The 19784-nt window shown below is 41.6% G+C and overlaps 2 protein-coding genes across 2 annotated transcripts; both read right to left on the bottom strand.

Moving 5' to 3' along the window:
* Nucleotides 1-1962: 1962 nt before the first annotated feature.
* Nucleotides 1963-8507, bottom strand: LOC140198736 (gamma-crystallin S-1-like). Its single transcript, XM_072259751.1, has 4 exons — nucleotides 8319-8507; nucleotides 4187-4286; nucleotides 3841-4103; nucleotides 1963-2238 (listed from the first exon to the last, which is right to left on the bottom strand). The coding sequence occupies exons 1-4, from the start codon at nucleotides 8505-8507 to the stop codon at nucleotides 1963-1965; spliced, it is 828 nt and encodes a 275-aa protein (XP_072115852.1).
* Nucleotides 8508-12427: 3920 nt separating this feature from the next.
* LOC140198735 (gamma-crystallin S-1-like) lies at nucleotides 12428-18595 on the bottom strand. The gene is made up of 3 exons (XM_072259750.1): nucleotides 18569-18595; nucleotides 14934-15176; nucleotides 12428-12703 (listed from the first exon to the last, which is right to left on the bottom strand). The coding sequence occupies exons 1-3, from the start codon at nucleotides 18593-18595 to the stop codon at nucleotides 12428-12430; spliced, it is 546 nt and encodes a 181-aa protein (XP_072115851.1).
* Nucleotides 18596-19784: the final 1189 nt, after the last annotated feature.

The raw sequence follows: 19784 nt of genomic DNA, 5'->3' as shown, positions 1-19784 counted from the left end.
CAACAAACTACTACAGGAACTCAAAGGGTCAAGCAGCATCTGCAGAGGCAAAGGTTTTTTTCACAATTTGCAGTTTTGATTGCTGGTTATTATAGGCTTCAGTCGATGCACTATACAAATATATTTACTTTCTGTCCACTGCTTTCTGTAGGATGCATCTTGACTTCGCTGATGAACTGGCACCTCAGATTTCTTAGTTCAGCATTTGGAGGCTGCAAATCAGGCCTGTCTTCACGTTAACTACTGACACAGTAATCAGGTCTCCCAGTATACATGCCTGATGTGCATTTAATACTGACTTCAGTATTTCCTGTCCAACTCCTGAAGAAGTTCACAGAGGGAAGTTGTTGATTTAACATTGACTGGTTGGGTGTTGGGGCTTCCTGTGGAGGTAAAAGGGTGGCCAATGTTTTGGATCAAGACACTGCACCAGGAATGAGAATGCAAAGGAGAGATAGCCGGTAAGAAAAGGTAAGGGGGTGAGGTGAAGCAGGGGCTGGTAGGCAATAGGTGACAGGAGCTGGGAAAAGGGATGATGGAACCATGTACAGGAAGGTCAGGGTGGAGGTTGCAAGAGAGCAGCTTGTGGGTGATACATATAAACAGACAAGGAGAGAGGGGGAGATAAGGAAAGGTGGATCCAGGAGGGAGAGACAGAAGATGGAATGTGAAACTCTATGTTGAGATACAAAATTCTGCAGATGCTGAAATCTGAGCAGGAAGTACAGTAAGATGATAAGGGAGGGATGACAGAGAGATACTTTGTGTGTTTAGATAACAGATCTTCACTTCGGGATGTTTTCCATTTTCTCCTGTTCTGTCTCTAGTTGGAGATCTATCTTCTTCACAGTCGGATTACGCCTGTCACTATTCCTATTGTTTTCACTCTTTAACTTTCTGAATGATTTCGAACATTCCCCATCACCATTCACAGAATTCATTCATCCCTTCACCTTGCTCTAGTCCTTTCTTCCATTTGTTTATACGGGCTACCTCCCCTCTGTCTTACAGTTCAAGATCACTTGCATGATGGACAGGTGTCAATCTAAGCTTCCAAACTGCATTTATCCTTCACAATTTATAATCCAAATAAAATTGCTTGAAATTTGAAGTACCCTTGTAACATGGTTGCAGGTTGATTGGGAAGGAAACATTATTATGGAAAATGGAGTCTCTCCAATTCATAGATTGTGACAAGTGTACTCACCAACGGAATTAATGGGACCTTTATCCTTTAGTCTGTAAATGTCTCAAAAACACAAATGCAAACATGAAGGGTATGTATCCAGTTTACAAAATGTGGGAAGAGGCAATGCAGTGGTGTACCTGGTGGAAGCACTGCTTCACAACGTCAGCAACCTAATGTGATGTCTATATGGGGTTTGCATATTCTCACTGTGAGCTCTGGTTTTCTCTATGTGCTCTCATTTCCTTCTAGATCTGAGAGCTGAGCTGTATGGTAGCTAAATCAGCCAGTATATGTTGTCCCTTGTGTGTAGGTGACTACAATTCGGGGGAAATATGTGGAGATTGTAAAAATGGGATCAATGAAGGATTAGTGTAAGTGGGTAGTTGATATTCAGCACTGACTCAGTGGGCCAAAGGGCTTGTTTCCAGGTTGTATCTCTCTATAAGAGCAGGAATCTACAAAGGTGCAATAATTTATCACTATCCTCTTAATTGGAAAAGATGGCCTGATCAATAATGAATCACATATTCAGCATGCCACTGGGTAAAATTTATCTCCACAATGATAGAAGCTAAGATGAGAAATAATCCTGAGTTAAGGTCAATGTGGGTCAAAGCCTCCACACAGAAATCAGGTACTAATGCTATTTTGTATGTTTTACACAATGTTATAACCACATCAAAATAAATGAATTACAATGACAATGGGCTTGCAAAGGGTATTTATTTTCTGAAACATGTTCTCAGAATAATATACTGGCTATTGACAGCCAACTAGAAGTCCCTCATGCGCCTGAAGGACCCGATCATTGAGTTGCAGCCGCCCCAGTCACTGTATCTCCTGTATTCCCCGGGTCTCAGGAAGTATTGTCGGCCTCTATAGTTGGGATGTTCATAGAAGATCCAGTAACCTTCCATCACCTGACAGGAGTGGACGTCACGGTAACGGAAATGATCGTAGACAGAGGGACAGTCATCCATGAATTCCATCATTTGCCCTCCAAAGTCAGGCCTCTCGTAAATCTTCATCCTGTAGGTGCTTCCTCGGTACTGGAATAGAGGATTTTAATGAATCCTTAATACAGTATAATCATGTCAAAAATGTATCTAATTAACATAGATATTACAGATAGATGCAGTGGTACCCAGCCTCAGTATCTTCAATAATTAATTATATTTCAAGATTATCCCTAATGAAATAACATGCAGAAAATGTATCTCTACATTGAGGGCTGTTAGCTATAGAAAAATCATGATTTAAGATTGATGTAGTTCATTGTTCCTACAGGAGACAATGAAGAACCATACAATTTCATGATTCTCTAAAAATAATAAAAATTGGTAGTTGATCAAATGAAAGATATTTTAATGCATCCTCAACATAATCACATGAAAGCATGTATGACAGAAAGAATGTCATGAATACGTTTCTGAATCAGATGCATCTTTTGCATATCTATAAGGTATAATACCTTTTTGAAGAGCTTGCTCTGGGTTTCTGAAGATAGTATTACCAAAGGAACAAAGTTTACAGAATTTAGTTCCACAAGAGATAAAATGATGCAATTAATGTAAAACTTGTGTAAAAGCATCATGGTAAATGTACTTACAGTAGGTGCTGATCTGTGTCTGCAAATCAATTGACTTGCTAATATAAAAAATAATGCAAATTGATCTGAGCATTTTCAGATTCTTCATTCCTCACTTCCCCTCTGCCAGAGCCATAAATAAACTCTACACAGCGTGTGATTCTTGTAAACAATTACACAGCCATCTCTCACGTCAACCTTAGTATCACTTGGAGGCTGACTTACTTTATTCGTTCTCGTTACCTGAAAAAATTGAACCAGCTGATCTTGAAAGAATTTGCAAAATATGGGAGAGGACAGATTGCTTTAACATTGAACTAACATGGATTCAATGGGCCAAACAGCCTCATTCCATGCTTTAACTTCACAGTGGCTCTCTGAAATTATGCAATAGTTTTATGATTTTAATTTTATAGAGGTCTGAGCCATCAATGACCAGGTGCTATAAATGTATAAGTGATTATATTAAACCTGAACAAACTGACCAAATATTCAATGTGCCCAATTAGACTTTAATAAGAAGCACACAAGGCAGGCCAGTTTCTGCAATCTGGATCAGCACACAAGATCCTGGAGGAACTCAAGGGGTCAGACAGTATCTGTGGAGACAACATTTCAGTTTGCCGCCGTTTATCAGGCCTGACAAATGCTGCCTGACAGGCTGAGTTCCTCCAGCATCCTGTGCGTAGACATTAATGTAGTTTCAGCATAAAAAGCCAGTGTTGCATACGCCAGTGACAATAAACCTGATTCTGATTCCCATTCTTTACCCAGTGCCCTCACAATCACGGATACAGCTCCGTCTGTCAAAAGCAATCGGACATTCATCCCTCACACCAGATTCACTCGTTTCCTGTACCAACTTCATTTCTGTTGACTCCTTTAACAATTATTTACTGACTCCAAACTTGGCCCCAAATGCCAGCAGCTAACTCTAGCATTCACAGCAGTTTAACATTTCAGAGAACGAGCTTGTGCACAAGTGTAATTATTGCAAATGTCAGTCATGTTCTAGCAGTGTGTCAAGTGGCTTGAAATACCTCAGTCACCAACAGCAACTTACAGGTGGGTAACTGCGACAGGACTTGATACAGTCATTAAATCCCATCCAGCGCTGGTATTCAGGATACTCTCCTCTGCTCAGGACATACTGGTATCCCATGTAGTTGGGTCTCTCGTACAACACCCACCAGTCACTCTCGACACGGATGGAGTTACAGCGGCTGAAGTAAGGGGAGAGGTCGGCAGAGTCGGAGCTGCACTCATAGTGCCGACCCTGGAAGTTCCTGTCCTCGTAGAAGATGATCTGTGGGAAGAAATAAATAGCTTAAATCAGATTTGGGACACGTGATGGTTACAATATAGTTCACAAAATGAAAAGTGGTCTTGCCTTTCCCATTGTGGTGTACCATCAATAACCAACTGACTACATGTAACTGTAACTGGGTATTTATACACTGGGCAGAAAGGCTTTTCCAGCAAGGCCTTTGTAATGTAGACGATGCAAACCTGAGGTCAGCAGAAAACAACATATGTCCCGTGAATGCTGAAAAAGCACCTGAGGATACGAGACGTGTCAGCGATCCAGTGATTGTTTTTGTTTTGCAGCAGGCAATTTAATTCTACAAGGCAGTAAATCAGCCTTTTTCATTCTCTGCTAGGGATCATTCTAGAGTTTCAAATGAAGTCTCAATACCCAGACATGACGTAGAGTCACAGTCACAGAACAAAATTTTCGGTCCATGCAAACCATCAACCATCCATGTACACAAATCCTAAATTAATCCCAGTATTTTTATTCTCCCCACATTCTCATCAACTCCTCGATTTCACCACTAATTTGCACACCAGGGTCAGTTTGGAATGAGCCATTAACATATCAATCTGCACAGCTTTTGAATCTGGGAGGAAATTAAGACACCCAGAGGAAACCGATGAGAGAGGAGAGAGAAGGTGCAAACACCCGAGCTATTGAATCTGGCTCTCTGTGGGGTCCAAGATTGTGTCTGTCATAGAGATGTTTCAGCAAGATGTCTTTTAATATCCAGTAGCAGACACTGTGGCAGCACGGTAGTGTAGCAGTTAGCGATTGGGGTTCAATTCCCAAGCTGTCTGTAAGTAGTCTGTACCTTCTCCGCATGTCCCGGGGCTTTTCTCCAGGGGTTTCCTCCTGGTGCTCTGGTTTCCTCCCACATTACATAGACGTACGGATGAGTGAGTTGTGGGCGTGCTATGCTGCCACTGGAGGCGTGACAACACTTGCAAACAGACTAGAGCACATCCTTGGACTATGCTGGTCGCTGTCACAAATGATGCATTTCACTGTATGTTTCAATATTTCAAATGTAACAAATTAAGCTAATCATTCAATCAGATATAACCTCCAACCTCAGAAACCCTCAAATTCACAAGATCTTTTTTAGTCCAATTGCTCCTTTGGGTCTCTTATAGCTTCAAGCCCCGATAAACTAGAGCACAAGAAAGTTACACAGTCATTGGCTCAATACACACTCCACACCTGAGGTCAGGATTGAACTTGCATCTCTGCAGTTGTGAAGCAGCAGTACTAACTGTGGACTGAACCCTTTAGCCACAGGACCTCATTATAGCATTGAGTATGGAATTTGATAGATTTATCCTAATGAAGAAGGAAAAACCAGGACAGGAAGAATCGTTAATGAAAGAGGCTGATGTAGTAAGGAAGATAGTCAGAAAAAAAATCTTCAACAGAGCTCAATGGGACCATCATAGATGCCTCAGAAGGCATCAAGACATCCACCTACTCAAGTTATTGCTAACTCTAGGGAAGTTTCTACACTTCTTATAGCAATTCATAAACTCTTAGGATCCAAAACTTCTTTCACAGAATAGACTTCTGAAACATATTTGCAGTGACAAAGAGGGCAATGTGAAAAGACCTGTCCCAACAAACACCAGGCAAACACTGTTTGCTGCGATGTAACTCAAGGAAACAATACTTTACAGAGCACCAAGAGAGCTTCATTGCTCTCTGAAATGCTGCCTGGAGATGAGGGTGCCTTCCGTAATCAGTACATGTCCTGAATCTACGTTCTGAGTTTCTCCTTCTATCTTCAAGACTTTTTCCAAGATTCTGTTGGTTGACAAGGTTTGCTCAGTCTCCCATGTTATTGAGTGTTCCCAAGTTTACCAGTTCAGGACTGTCTCGAGTTTACCAGCCTTGTCTTGTCATGATCCATGCAGGCCTGTGCGGCGAGGGGTAGAGCATTGGCCTCTGAGATTTCTTAAGCACCTGCATTTGATAATTGTTGTCTTAACCAGTCAGTAAGCCCTTGTGCTTTCAGGTTTAATCATGTCAAGTTTATTTTGGCTGGTATGGGTTTTGTACATACTGTGATTATTTAAAGCAGACTCCCAATTCGCGCTTATCGTGGGTTCTTGTTCTGAGAATGATTTGTCTCACAGTGTCACACAGTTGAGCTACCAATGTTCTGTTGGAATTCCAATGTATAAACTCTTGTTTCTGTCTCTACATGTGACCCTGTCATTCCTCTGCACCTCAATTCAGTTGTTGCCAGTGCACGGCTGGACAGAAAACAAAACAAACACAAGCAGTTCAACATCAGAGCGTTGAACATCACATCACTATTCTGTTAAGATGCAGCAGCTGATAATGATTGGGCTTTGGAGAATGTTTTCACAAAAGAAACAATTGCACTTCATTTATCAATCAATCAAAATTTAAGTAATGAAGGTACCAAATCAATTATATGTGATCAGCAGGTTAAATGAAATGGACTTCACTTGCTTCCAAAGACACATTTCAAGTGATTACATGGATGACTAATGATTGATTCTTGTCTGCCTGTCATATCGATCAATGATTTGTGCAATTCTTCTGTTGTGTAAACTGCATGAAGTCACCTGTATGGGAGAGTTTTTAAAGCGGAAAAGCTTCTGCACTGGGGCTGTACCACTCTCTCGACCTCAGAAGTCCAGGTGCGGTGGTAGAAGTCGTCATCACAACTGGGGTCTGCCTTGGTTGCAGTGGATGACCATGACTTCTCCTGTGCCTCATCATGCTTTTCACTCTCCACAAAGTGTTGCAGATCCACCTTCCAGGCCATTGAATCACACTCTTAGTTTCATCTGTCAGTCTGTCAGCTGACTGTGCATGCTAGGACAGGCGTGACTCTAACCTCACCGAGTATGAGGCCCACTGGCCACCCTCACCTGGTTTAGTCTGCCTGTCGAAGAGGTGTACAGCTGTGTGGCCTGTGCCACATGCAAACAGCTACTTGGGGCCACAGGTGAGTGCTGCATGTCGATTGGAGACCAAAGGAGAGAGAGCTGCCTCAGAATGGACACAATAAGCCCCTTCACCTGAGGTGCCACCCTCCACAGACACAACATGCATCCTAATAATAGAAATAAATGAAACATAACTTTTTTCAGTCATACCTCTGAGCACATAGTTCAAAGCAGGGGAAAGCTTTGGGAATGTTTGAGAATATTGTCAGAACAAAGGAAAGAATTCCAGCCAATCAACAAAAGAGGACAAAGTATTGTAGACTCACAAGTAACACTTAACAGATTTGCTTATTTCTGGACGTTGGTGGATGAAAATATGAATGTATTAGACAATATTTAAAAATCTGTGAGAAGGAGATGGGCCAGTGCTGATGGGGATGTGATCTTCAGAGCATAATGTTTCCAAAGATACAAAGTTGAAACTAACTTACTCTTTGTTGTAGAGTTTCCTATGCTGTGATGGGAGCCTTATTATTACACAGCTGCCAGTCGACTTTGCCAACCTCTACTCCTATTTCATCTCCATATCTCTGAAACCTTCGATCATGTCTTGCCCCAAGAATGCAAATGCCATTTCTTTCTCATGCAGATATATGATTCTCTTTCAAAGCTAACCAGTAATCCATTTCAAGCCTCAGTTTTAATAGTGCATTCTCGATGATCACAAATTACAGTGTGGAACAAAATCCTCATTCACTCCCGCGTGATTTTTAATGTCAGTAAGGTGCTGCTTTGTTTCCAGCACCTCACAGGGGATGTGCAACCATAGGGTGAACCATTGCATTTGTGGATCCAAGGTACTCGGTCAGGTCTCAGCTTACAGCTCTTTCCCATCAGCTGTTAAAGCAGTATGAGAACTCAAACAGTGGGTCTGTCATTTAATTTATTCAGTTTGACTATTTACTGCATCTCCATATTGCTGCAGTGAGTTGGACACCAGAGTGTTGGAAGTTTGTTTTTCAAACAAGCTGAAGGGGTTTTTAGAGCACCTGAATTGGTTAATTGTTGCTTAACAACAGTTATTAATGGTTTAAGATTTCCTTGTGTTTTTCTCCAATGACTGTCTCTTTGTAACGCGGTATCCTGGTGCTTTCTGTTTTAAGTTTGTTAAGCTTATTTTGAAAGGCTCAGGAATTCTGTGTTAGTTTTATTTTTGAAGCAGATCCCCAAATTGCTCCAATAAGAGGGTCCTCATTTTGAGAATGATTCATCTCATGGTGTCACTGTATAAGCTCTTGTTTCTGTCTTTACATGGAAGTCTTCATCTCCAATATTGGCAGTGCACACCATGGCACTTATCTTGGACATGTCTCTTATCCAGGATTGCCAGCAGACACAGGTCTGTGGCACCTCAGGGGCTGTGCCTAGAGACGAGGGCTCTGTCACAACCACGGATTCAGCAGTGCAGCAGATACAACAATTGTGCTCGTGAATACGCATGCATCAGCTAATTATTGTTTCATTGTGATAATATTTAACTCCATTAATTCTGGCGCCGTGTTTGTCGAGACTTTGACACAGCACAGCAACACTTCACTGCCTGCTTGCATTCGGCCTTGCCTAAGAAATTGGACCGTCAAGTCAACTGACTCTGAAGATGAGTAGTATTTGCTTTATATTTAGTTATTCCTTTCAGCCATAGTGTAGGCTTTGTTTTCCATTTGAGAATTTTAGTTAACAGCCCTGTTTGGCCTAGCGTTTCTTATTTTCTTTTCCCTTTTAACTCTGTTCGCATTGAAGTCTGTGAACTATCAACCCGTTTCAGTGTCTCTCACTCCACATTTGGGCCATATCTGAATCCAGTGACAGATGATATCAGAAATGGTCTGACATGTGTGGATTGGGATAGGCAGTTTCCTGGCAAAGGTGTACTTGGTAAGTGGGAGGCCTTCAAGAACAAAATTTTAAACACAAAATAATCTGCAGATGCTGGGGTCAAAGCAACACTCACAACACGCTGGAGGAACTCAGCAGGTCGGGCAGCATCCATGGAAACGATCAGTCAACGTTTCGGGCTGGAACCCTTCATCAGGACTGAAGAGGGAAGGGGCAGAGGCCCTATAAAGAAGGTGGGGGGAGGGTGGGAAGGAGAAGGCTGGTAGGCTCCAGGTGAAAAACCAATAAGGGGAAAGATATAGAGGTGGGGGAGGGGAAGCAGGGAGGTGATGGGCAGGAAAGGTGAAGAAGGAATAGGGGAAAACACAATGGGTAGTAGAAGGAGGTGGAACCATGAGGGAGGTGATAGGCAGCTGGGGGAGGGGGCAGAGTGACATAGGGATAGGGGAAGAGAGGGGGAGGGAATTACTTCTGGTAAGTTGGAGAATTCTATGTTCATACCAGGGGGCTGAAGACTACCTAGACGGTATATGAGGTGTTGCTCGTCCAACCTGAGTTTAGCCTCATCATGGCAGTAGAGGAGGCCATGTATGGACATATCTGAATGGGAGTGGGAAGCAGAGTTGAAGTGGGTGGCTACTGCAAGATCCTGTCTGTTGTGGCTGACACAACTGAGCACATCTTTCCCTCTCCACACCTCTCCGCTTTCCACAGGGATCGGTCCCTCCGTGACTCCCTGATCCACACGTCCCTCCCCATGGATCTCCCACCTGGCACTTATCCCTGTAAGTGCAAGTGCTACACCTGTCCCTACACCTCCTCTCTTGCCACCATTCAGGGCCCCAAACAGTCCTTCCAAGTGAGGCAACACTTCACTTGTGAGTCTGTTGGGGTCATCTATTGCATCCTGTGCTCCCGGTGCGGCCTCCTCTACATCGGTGAAACCCAACGCAGATTGGGAGACCTCTTCGTCGAGCACGTCCACTCCATCCGCCACAACAGTCTACCAGCCTTCTGCTTCCCACCCTCCCCCCACCTTCTTTATAGGGCCTCTGCCCCTTCCCTCTTCAGTCCTGACGAAGGGTTCCGGCCCGAAACGTTGACTCATCGTTTCCACGGATGCTGCCCCACCTGCTGAGTTCCTCCATCGTGTTGTGAGAACGAAATTTTGAGAGTTCAAGGCTTGTATGTGACTGTCAGAATAAAAAGTAAAGATAACAAATGTAGGAAACCTTGATTTTCAAGAGATATTGAGGCCTGGTTAAGAGAAAGAAGGAGGTGCATAGCAGGTATAGGCAAGTAGGCACAAATGAAGTGCTTATGGAGTATAAGAAATGCAAGAGAACACCTAAGATAGAAATCAGGAAGGCTAAAAGAAGGCATGAAGTTGCTCTAGCAGATAAGTTGAAGGAGAATCCCAAGGTATTCCACAAATAAGTTAAGAACAAAAGGATTGCAAGGGACTAAATTGGTCCCCTGGAAGACCAGAATGGTAATCCATGTGTGGAGCCAAAACAGATGGGGGGAGATCTTAAATGGATTCTTTGCATCTGTACTTACTCTGGAGATGGACACAGAATCTATAGCAGTGGGGGAAAACAGTATCAACTTCATGGACCCCGTGCAGATTACAGAGAAGGAGGTGTTTGCTACCCTGAGACAAATCAGGGTGGATAAATCCCTAGGGCCTGAAAAGGTGTTCCCTCGAACCCTACGGAGGTAAGTACAGAAATAGCAGGGGCCCTAGCAGAGATATTTAAATCATCCTTAGCACCAGGAGAGGTACCAAAGGATTGGAGGATAGCCAATGTTGTTTCACTGTTTAAAAATTGCTCTAAACATAAACCAGGAAATTATAGGCCAGTGACTCTGGCATCAATTGTGGGAAAGTTATTGGAAGGTATTCTAAGGGACCAGATGTAGAAGCATTTGGATAGTAATGGACTGATTAAGGATAGTCGACATGACTACGTGCATGGTAGGTCATGTCTAACCAATCGTATAGAGTTTTTTGAGAAAGTTACCAGGAAAGTGGATGAAGGCATGGCAGTGGATGTTCTCTACATGGACTTTAGTAAGGCATTATTCTGCATGGGAGGCTGGACAAAAAGGTTCAGTCACTCGGCATTCAGGATGGGGTAGTCAATTAAATTAGACATAAGCTTTATGGGAGAAGTGAGAGGGTGGCAGTAGACATTTGCCTCTCTGACCAGATTCCTGTGACTAGTGGTGTGCCACAGGGATCAGTGCTGGGTCTTTTGTTGTTTGTCATCTATATCAGTGATCTAGATGATAATGTAGTTTAATTGGATCAGCAAATTTGCAGATGGCACCAAGATTGGGGGTGGAGTGGGCAGTGAAGAAGGCTATCATAATTTGCAGAGAGATCTGCATCAGCTGGGAAAATGGTCTAAAAAATGATAGATGGAACTTAATGCAGACAAGTGTGAGGTTTTGCACTTTGGTAGGAGTAAACAGGGTAGAATCTTACACAGTGAAAGGTAGGACATTGATGAGTGTGGTAGAACAAAGGGACATGGGAATACAGGTCCATAATTCATTGAGAGTGGTGTCATCGATAGATAGGGTCGTAAAGAAAGCTTTTGGCATATTGGCCTTCATAAATCAGTGTATTCTGTGCAGAAGATGGGATGTTATGTTGGAGTTGTATGAGATGTTGGTGAGGCGTATTTGGAGTATTGTGTGCAGTTTTGATCATCTACCTACAGGAAAGATGCAAACAAGGTAGAAAGAGAGCAGAGAAAATTTACGAGAATATTGCTGGGTCTGGAGGATGGACCTGAATGAAAAAGAAAGATTGAATAGTTTAGGACTGTATTCCTTAGGTATAGATGGGGTAAATACAAGCAGGCTTTTTCCACTGAGCTTGGGTGCGACTACAACCGGAGGTCATGGGTTAAGAGTGAAAGGTGACTTAATGTGGGGTTTGCATATTCTCATTGTTCTAGGTGCTCTGGTTTCCTTCAAGATCTGAGTGGGGAGCTGTATAGTAGGTAAATCAACCATTGTATGTTGTCCCTTGTGGGTAGGTGACTACAATTTGGAGGAAATTATGAGAATATGTGCAGATTTTTAAAAATGGGATCAATGAAGGATTAGTGTAAGTGGGTAGTTGATGTTCAGCCTTGACTCAGTGGGCCAAAGAGCTTGTTTCCATGTTGTATCTCTCTATAAGAGAAGGAATCCACAGAGGTGTGACAATTTATCACTATCCTCTCAATAGGAGAAGATGACCTGATCAGTAATGAATTACATATTCAGCATGCCTCTGGATAAAATTTATCTCCACAATGATAGCAGCTAAAATGAGAAATAATCCTGAGTTGAGGTTAATATGGGTCAAAGCCTCCACACAGAAATCAGGTACTAATGCTATTTTGTATGTTTTCCACAATGTTATAGCAACATCAAAATAAATGAATTACAATGACAATTGTCATGCAAAGGTTATTTTATTTTCTGAAATATGTTCTCAGAATAATATACTGGCTATTGACAGCCAACTAGAAGTCCCTCATACGCCTGAAGGACCCGATCATTGAGTTGCAGCCGCCCCAGTCAATGTATCTCCTGTATTCCCCAGGTTTCAGGAAGTACTGTCGGCCTCTGTAGTTGGGATGTTCATAGAAGATCCAGTAACCATCCATCACCTGACAGGAGTGGATGTCATGGTAACGGAAACGATCGTAGACAGAGGGACAGTCGTCCATGAATTCCATCATCTGCCCTCGAAAGTCAGGCCTCTCGTAAACCCTCATCCTGTAGGTGCCTCCTCGATACTGGAATAGAGGATTTTATATGTCCTTAGAACAGTACAATCATGTCAAAAATGCATATAATTAACATAGATATTACAGATAGTTGCAGTGGTACTAAGCCTCGGTAATGATAATAATTAATTATATTTCAAGTCCATCCCTAATGAAATAACATGAAGAAAATGAAACCTCTACATTGAGGACTTTTACACTATAGACAACCATAATTTAAGATTGATAGATTTCACTGTTTCTGCAGGAGACAGCAAAGAACCACACAATTTCATGAATATCTAAAAAATAAATATATTTTGGCTATTGATCACATGAAAGGTATTTTAAGGATATTAATGCATCCTCGATATAACCACGTGAAAGCATGTATGACAGAAATGATGTCATAAATATGTTTCTGAATTACAAACGTAGATGCATCTTTTGCTTATCTATAAAGTACAACAGCCTGGTTGAAAAGTGAGTTTTAGGGTTCTGAAGATAGTATTACCAGAAAGAACAAAGTTTACAGAATTTATTTCCACTAACATGATGAAATTAATATAAAATTTGTGTTAAAGGATCATGATAAATATACATACAGTAGGTGCTGGTCTGTGTCTTCAAATAGATCGACTTGCTAATATAAAAAAAGGCGAAATTGAACTGAGGGTTTTCAGATTCCTCATTCCTCACTTTCTCTCTGTCAGAGCCATAAATGTACCTCTTCACAGATTGTTGGAAATAATAACATAGCCTTGACTTATTTTATTGGTTCTCATTACCTGACAAACGTGAACCAGATGATCTTGAAAAAATTTGCAAATTATGGAGAAGGCAGATTGCTTCAATATTGAGCTGACATGGATTCAACGGGCCAAACAGCCTCACTCCATGCTTTAACCTCACTGCGCTTCTCTCAAATCATGCAATTAAAAAGGCAGATTTTTGTAATCCAGCTCACAAACAGTGAATAAGGTGGAAGTTTTATTCATAAAACATCATACAAATGAAAAAAGACCATTCATGCCACTGAAAATCTCAATAGTCAAAATTAGTTTCTGAACAATTCATCTTATCATCTCTTATAAGATGATAAGAGGAATAGATGAGTGGACAGTAAGAGTCTTTTTCCTGAGGCAGAAATGGCTAACTCAAGGACATATAACCTTAAAGAAACTGGAGAAAAGTGTTGGGGCGGGAGATTTTTTTTTGCACAGAGTGGTAAGTAGGTGGAACACTGCCAGGTGTGGTGGTAGAGGCTGATGTATGAGGAACATTCAAGTGCCTCCTAGATAAGCGCATGATTGAAAGAAAAATAGACGGCTCTGTGAGCGGGAAGGGCTATGTTGACACTCGAATAGGTTAAAAGGCTAGCAGTAATTGTGGGCCAAAGGACCTGTATAGTACATTTTCACGTTCAATGTTCCATGTTCTCTGCTCTTGGTGGGTTACAGTAAATCAAGTGAATCATAGACTAACACAGCACAGAAAGAGTCTCCTCACACCAACTGGTCCATGCTGACCAAGATGTCCATCTCCCATTTCCCAATGTTTGACTCATAACCCTCCGATCCATTTTTCAAATGTTGTGATTTTCATTTTACTGAGGTCTGAGTCATCAATGTCCAGCTGCTGTAACTGTATACATGATGTTCTATAAAACTAGCACAAAGTGACCAAATACTCTCTGTGGCCCAACTAGACTTTAATAAAGAAGACACAAGGCAGGCCGGTTTCTGGAATCTGGATCAACACAAAATGCAGGAGGAACACAAGGGTTCAGTCAGTATCTGTGGAGTCAACATTTCAGTTTCAGATTGTTTATAAGGATTGACAAATGCTGCCTGACTGGCTGAGTTCCTCCAGCATCCTGTGCGTAGACATTAATGTAGTTTCAGCATAAAAAGCCAGTGTTGCATACGCCAGTGATAATAAACCCGATTCCGATTCCCATTCTTTACCCAGTGCCCTCACAATCACGGATACAGCTCCGTCTGTCAAAAGCAATCAGACATTCATCCCTCACATCGGATTCACTCATTTCCTGTACCAACGTCATTTCTGTTGACTCCTTTAACAAATATCTGCTGTCTCCAAACTTGTCTCCAAATGCCAGCAGCTAACTCTAGCATTCACATCAGCATAACATTTCAGAGAACGAGCTTGTGCACAAGTGTAATTATTGCAAATGTCAGCCATTTTCTAGCAGTGTGCCAAGTGGCTTGGAATACCTCAGTCACCAACAGCAACTTACAGGTGGGTAACTGCGACAGGACTTGATACAGTCATTAAATCCCATCCAGCGCTGGTATTCAGGATACTCTCCCCTGCTCAGGACATACTGGTATCCCGTGTAGTTGGGTCTCTCGTACAACACCCACCAGTCACTCTCGACACGGATGGAGTTACAGCGGCTGAAGTAAGGGGAGAGGTCAGCACAGTCGGAGCTGCACTCATAGTGCCGACCCTGGAAGTTTCTGTCCTCGTAGAAGATGATCTGTGGGAAGAAATAAATAGCTTAAATCAGATTTGGGACACGTGATGGTTACAATATAGTTCACAAAATGAAAAGTGGTCTTGCCTTTCCCATTGTGGTGTACTGTCAATAACCAACTGACTACATGTAACTGTAACTGGGTATTTATATACTGGACAGAAAGGCATTTACAGCAAGGTCTTTGTAATGTAAGTGATGCAAACCTGAGGTCAGCAGAAAACAACATATGTCCCGTGAATGCTGAAAAAGCACCTGAGGATACGAGACGTGTCAGCGATCCAGTGATTGTTTTTGTTTTGCAGCAGACAATTTAATTCTACAATGCAGTAAATTAGCCTTTTTCATTCTCTGCTAGGGATCATTCTAGAGTTTCTATAAAGCCCCTATTTCAAGGTATGTTGTAGAACCACATCAGCCCACGCAAGTCCACAAATACTCCACAAAGTTATTCCATCATAGATGCCTCAAAAGGTATCAAGACATCCACCTGTGGAGGTTTTTGTCAAGTCCAGCGAAGTTTCTACACTTCTTGCAGTGATTCACAGCCTCTTGAAGTTTGAGACTTTTTTACACAGAATGAAGACTTCTAAAGCATAATGACAGTTGCAGTGTGGAAACCAAGGTCTGTTCCAATAAACACCAGGCAAACTGTGTCCTGCCAGAAACACTGAAAGTCTGCAGATGCTGGAAATCAAAGTAATACACACAAAATGCTGGAGGAACTCAGCAGGCCAGGCAACATCTAGGAAGAAGAATACTGTCATAGATGCCCTGTTCCACAGATACTGCCTGACCTGCTGAGTTCTTGGAGTATTTTGTGTGTATAAATTGTTTGCCATGGTGTCACTCAAAGAAAATAATACTTTTCAGAGCACCAGGAATGCTTTATTGCTCTGAGAAAGGTTTTTGGGACTCTTTGCCTCCACCAACTGAGCAGCACCTCATACAGTGCAACACTCACTCTGAACTGTACCGTGGATCAGCCACAGGGTTCTGTTCTCGAATACCCCAACAGGCAAATGTGACAGCATGTGGCAATGCTGCCTGTGAAAATAAAAAGCTGCCTCCACTGCAGACTCTTTTCCAAGCAAATCCTGAGATAGAAAACTGCTATGATTCCTACCAGCCTGTGCAGTGAGATGTAGGGTGACAGGCTTTGAGGTTTCTAGAGCATCTGCATTTGCTAATTGTTGTCTTATTTTGCATCATTAAGCCTTTGTGCTCTCTGTTTAATCTTGTCAAGTTTATTTTGACTGGCACGGGTTTTACATGGACTGTGATTATTTAAAGTGGCTCCAGATTAATGCTTAGCACAGGGTCCTTGTTCTGAGAATGACTTGTCTCACGGTGTCACTCAGTCAAGTCACTGATGTTCTGTTGACATTCTTATGTATAAACTCTTGTTTCCTTCTCTACACGTGACCCTGTCATTTCTCTGCACCTGGGTTCAGTCACTACCAGCACTCACCTAGGCAGTAAACAAAACAAACACAAGCAGATCAACTTCAGAGCATTGAAGCCATATCACATATTCTTTTATGGTGCACAGAACATTAACAGTAAAAATATTCATTTTTTCTGGCTTGCATGGTGATTAAATCTGACTGCAATTATATCTAAAAGCCCATTGCCCATCAGAATTACAGGGCTAAACAGTGGTACAATGGACTCCTGGCTTTGATGTGAACTCTCCATCTGGATCTCTGTGAGATCCACTGCCACAGCATGAGTGGGAACTCTGACTTTTTAAGTTAAAATATACTTTAATCATAAAAATTGCTCTAAAATATAAAAAATACTGAACCATCAATTCAATATTTGCATAATAAGTAATGGCTTAAGTTCATAATCACATGGTGGTAGAGGACATTTTTTGCTTTATAAACATTCAGGATCTAAGGCAAGGATTACTTTGATAAAGTTAATTTGAATATATTTTGAAATGAAGTGAATTCCTTGTCTGAAATAAGTGGATTTTCTACTTTTTCAGAAATGATTTCTTTCCCTCTGGACAATATTGTCCGCTCTGCTAACCTACTGATTAAAGCACCGGTTTGATTCCTTCTTGTGCTCTGAATTTCTTGGGAATAAAATAATTTTATTTTTAGATAACATCTTACATGAAGATCCAAATTAACATCTGAAAAGTTCAAAGATAAATGATCAAAGACTACCATGGACTCATCGATACAGTAAAAAGTTGTGTTTCTGAGGGTGTGCAACAAAATTCCAGTACAGTATGTATTTCTTCTAAATGAATCCAGTTTCATCCTATTGACCAAATTTTATTCTTTTGCTTTCATACAATAAACTTGTTTTTGCAACCGACTGATGTACAAATTTTGTGTATAGTTAAAGCATTTATATCACACCATAAGATGCTTCATAAGATTATTGGAAAATACTGAAAGGATTATTTGTGCAATGCAGTCACTGAGACCTAGTCGTTGAGCAGACAGCCATCCTGTACACAGCAATCCTCACCACAGAAATGAATGTCACATTAATTCTTTCTAAATTTTAGTTTTTTAGTAAGTGTTGCTTTAATTTTTAATCTTGAATGAGTGTAAAAAGTAGACACACATCTTACTCGTGTTTACCTTTTGCTGAACTGATCAACAACATAACAGTTCCTACTATCAAATTTATTTTCATGCATGAAAAGAACAATGTTTGCTTTGTTACTGTTTTTAACATAATTAACTAGGGTGTATTATTTAAGGCCAGTATTTAATACCCATCCGTAACTACCCTTGAGAAAATGGATATGAACAGCTTTTCTAAACCCCTGCGATCGTTCTAGCGAAGTTCTCCCACAGAGATGTTGTCAGGGAGTTTCAGGATTTAAACCCAGTGACAATGAAGGACAAGTGATAGGTTTCCAAATCAGTGAGCCGTGTGATGTGGATGGGAAACTACAGATGGTAATATTCCCCTGTCCTTTGGGAAATGTTATCCAAACAGCCGGGCCAAGTATCTGTAGTGTATTTTTATAGATGATATACACTGCAATCACTATGCATCAATGGATATTTTGGATAATTGATAAGGTGCCAACCAAGAAGGCTACTTTGATAGTGTCAAACTTCGTGAAAGATGTTGGAGCTGCACTTATCAAGTCAAGTGGAGAATATCTTGATGGACCTTGCGAATGTGCCAAATGGTAGAAAAGATGTGGACTGTCAGAAAGTGAGTCACTCAGCAGAAGATATCCAAACTCTGACCTAACCCTCTCTCTAATGCATGTACATCTGTCGTCAATCCAGTTTGACTTGCAGACAATGATGATATGTGTGCCCGCCCCGACTCCTCAGAATGTTAATGGTGTGGACCCCAACAACAATAATGCCACTGAATGTTGGGGGCAGAAGTTAGATTCTCTCTTGTCTGACCTGAATATTATCTTGATCTTGTTGCATGCGGGCTTGGAGTTTGCTGAGGAAAAGCACATAGAATTGAAAATAGCGCAAACATCTGAAAACGTCACCACTTCTGTCTTTAAAATGCAAGAAAGTTCACTGAGGCAACAGCTGAAAATGACTGGGCTTTGGAAAATGCTCTTGCAAAAGGAACAATTGCACTTAGTTTACTAATCCATCAAAATTTAAGTCATGAAGATACCAAGCCCATTATATGTGATCAGCAGGCTGAATGAACTTGACTTCACCTGCTCCACAGACCTATTTCAAACAATAATATGTATTGCTAATGGTTGATTCTTTGTCTGTCTGTTGTATCTGTCGGTGACAGATGGATTTGTGCGGTTCTACTACCACATGAAGTCACCTGTATGGGAGAGTTTTTAAAGCGGAAAAGCTTTTGCACTGGGGCTGTACCACTCTCTCGACCTCAGAAATCCAGGTGCGGTGGTAGGAGTAGTCATCATAACTGGGGTCTTCCTTGGTTGCAGTGGATGACCATGACTTCTCCTGTGCCTCATCATGCTATTTACTCTCCACAAAGTGTTGCAGATCCACCTTCCAGGCCATTGGATCACACTGTTAGTTTCATCTGTCAGTCTGTCAGAGCTGACTGTGCCTGCTAGGACAGGCGTGACTCTAATCTCACTGGGCATGAGGCCCATTGGCCACCCTCACCTGGTTTAGTCTGCTTGTCGAAGCGGTGTACAGATGTGTGGCCTGGGCCACATACAAATAGTTATTTGGAGCCACAGGTGAGAGATGAGTGCCAAATGGAGACCAAAGGTGACACAACAAGCCCCTTCACCTGAGGTGCCACCCTCCGCAGACACAACATACACCCGAATAATAGAAATAATTGAAACATAACTTTTTTTTCGGTCACTCCCAGCACATACTTCAATGCACCGATTTGTAAAGCAGGGGAAAGCTTTGGAAAAGTTCAACAATGTTGTCAGAAGAGAAGCAATGAATTCCAGCCAAACAATGAAAGAGAACAAAGTATTGTAGACTCTCAAGTACCACTTAACAGGTTTGTTTATTTCTAGATATTGGTGAATGAAAATATGAATGTGTTTTCATAAAACTTCAAAATCTATTGTACCTATTGAAACCTATTGAAATCTGTGAAAAGGAGGTGGGCCAGTGCTGATAGGGATGTGGTGTTTAGAGTGTAATATTTCCAAAG

Source organism: Mobula birostris, chromosome 6, assembly GCF_030028105.1.
Source record: "Mobula birostris isolate sMobBir1 chromosome 6, sMobBir1.hap1, whole genome shotgun sequence".
NCBI lineage: Eukaryota > Metazoa > Chordata > Chondrichthyes > Myliobatiformes > Myliobatidae > Mobula > Mobula birostris.
The sequence above is the reverse complement of the archived record's forward strand: the minus strand, read 5'-3'. Positions and strand labels throughout refer to the sequence as shown.

Coding starts and splice junctions, on each gene's coding strand:
- LOC140198736 (XM_072259751.1), bottom strand. CDS start 8,507: ATGCGTATTCACGAGCACAATTGTTGTATCTGCTGCACTGCTGAATCC. Junction 4,287..8,318: donor TTGGAGATGAAGACTTCCAT/GTAAAGACAGAA, acceptor TGCTGACCTCAG/GTTTGCATCGTCTACATTAC. Junction 2,239..3,840: donor CCTGTCGCAGTTACCCACCT/GTAAGTTGCTGT, acceptor CCTCTATTCCAG/TACCGAGGAAGCACCTACAG.
- LOC140198735 (XM_072259750.1), bottom strand. CDS start 18,595: ATGCAACAAGATCAAGATAATATTCAG. Junction 15,177..18,568: donor AAGATCAAGATAATATTCAG/GTCAGACAAGAG, acceptor TTCTTCCCACAG/ATCATCTTCTACGAGGACAG. Junction 12,704..14,933: donor CCTGTCGCAGTTACCCACCT/GTAAGTTGCTGT, acceptor CCTCTATTCCAG/TATCGAGGAGGCACCTACAG.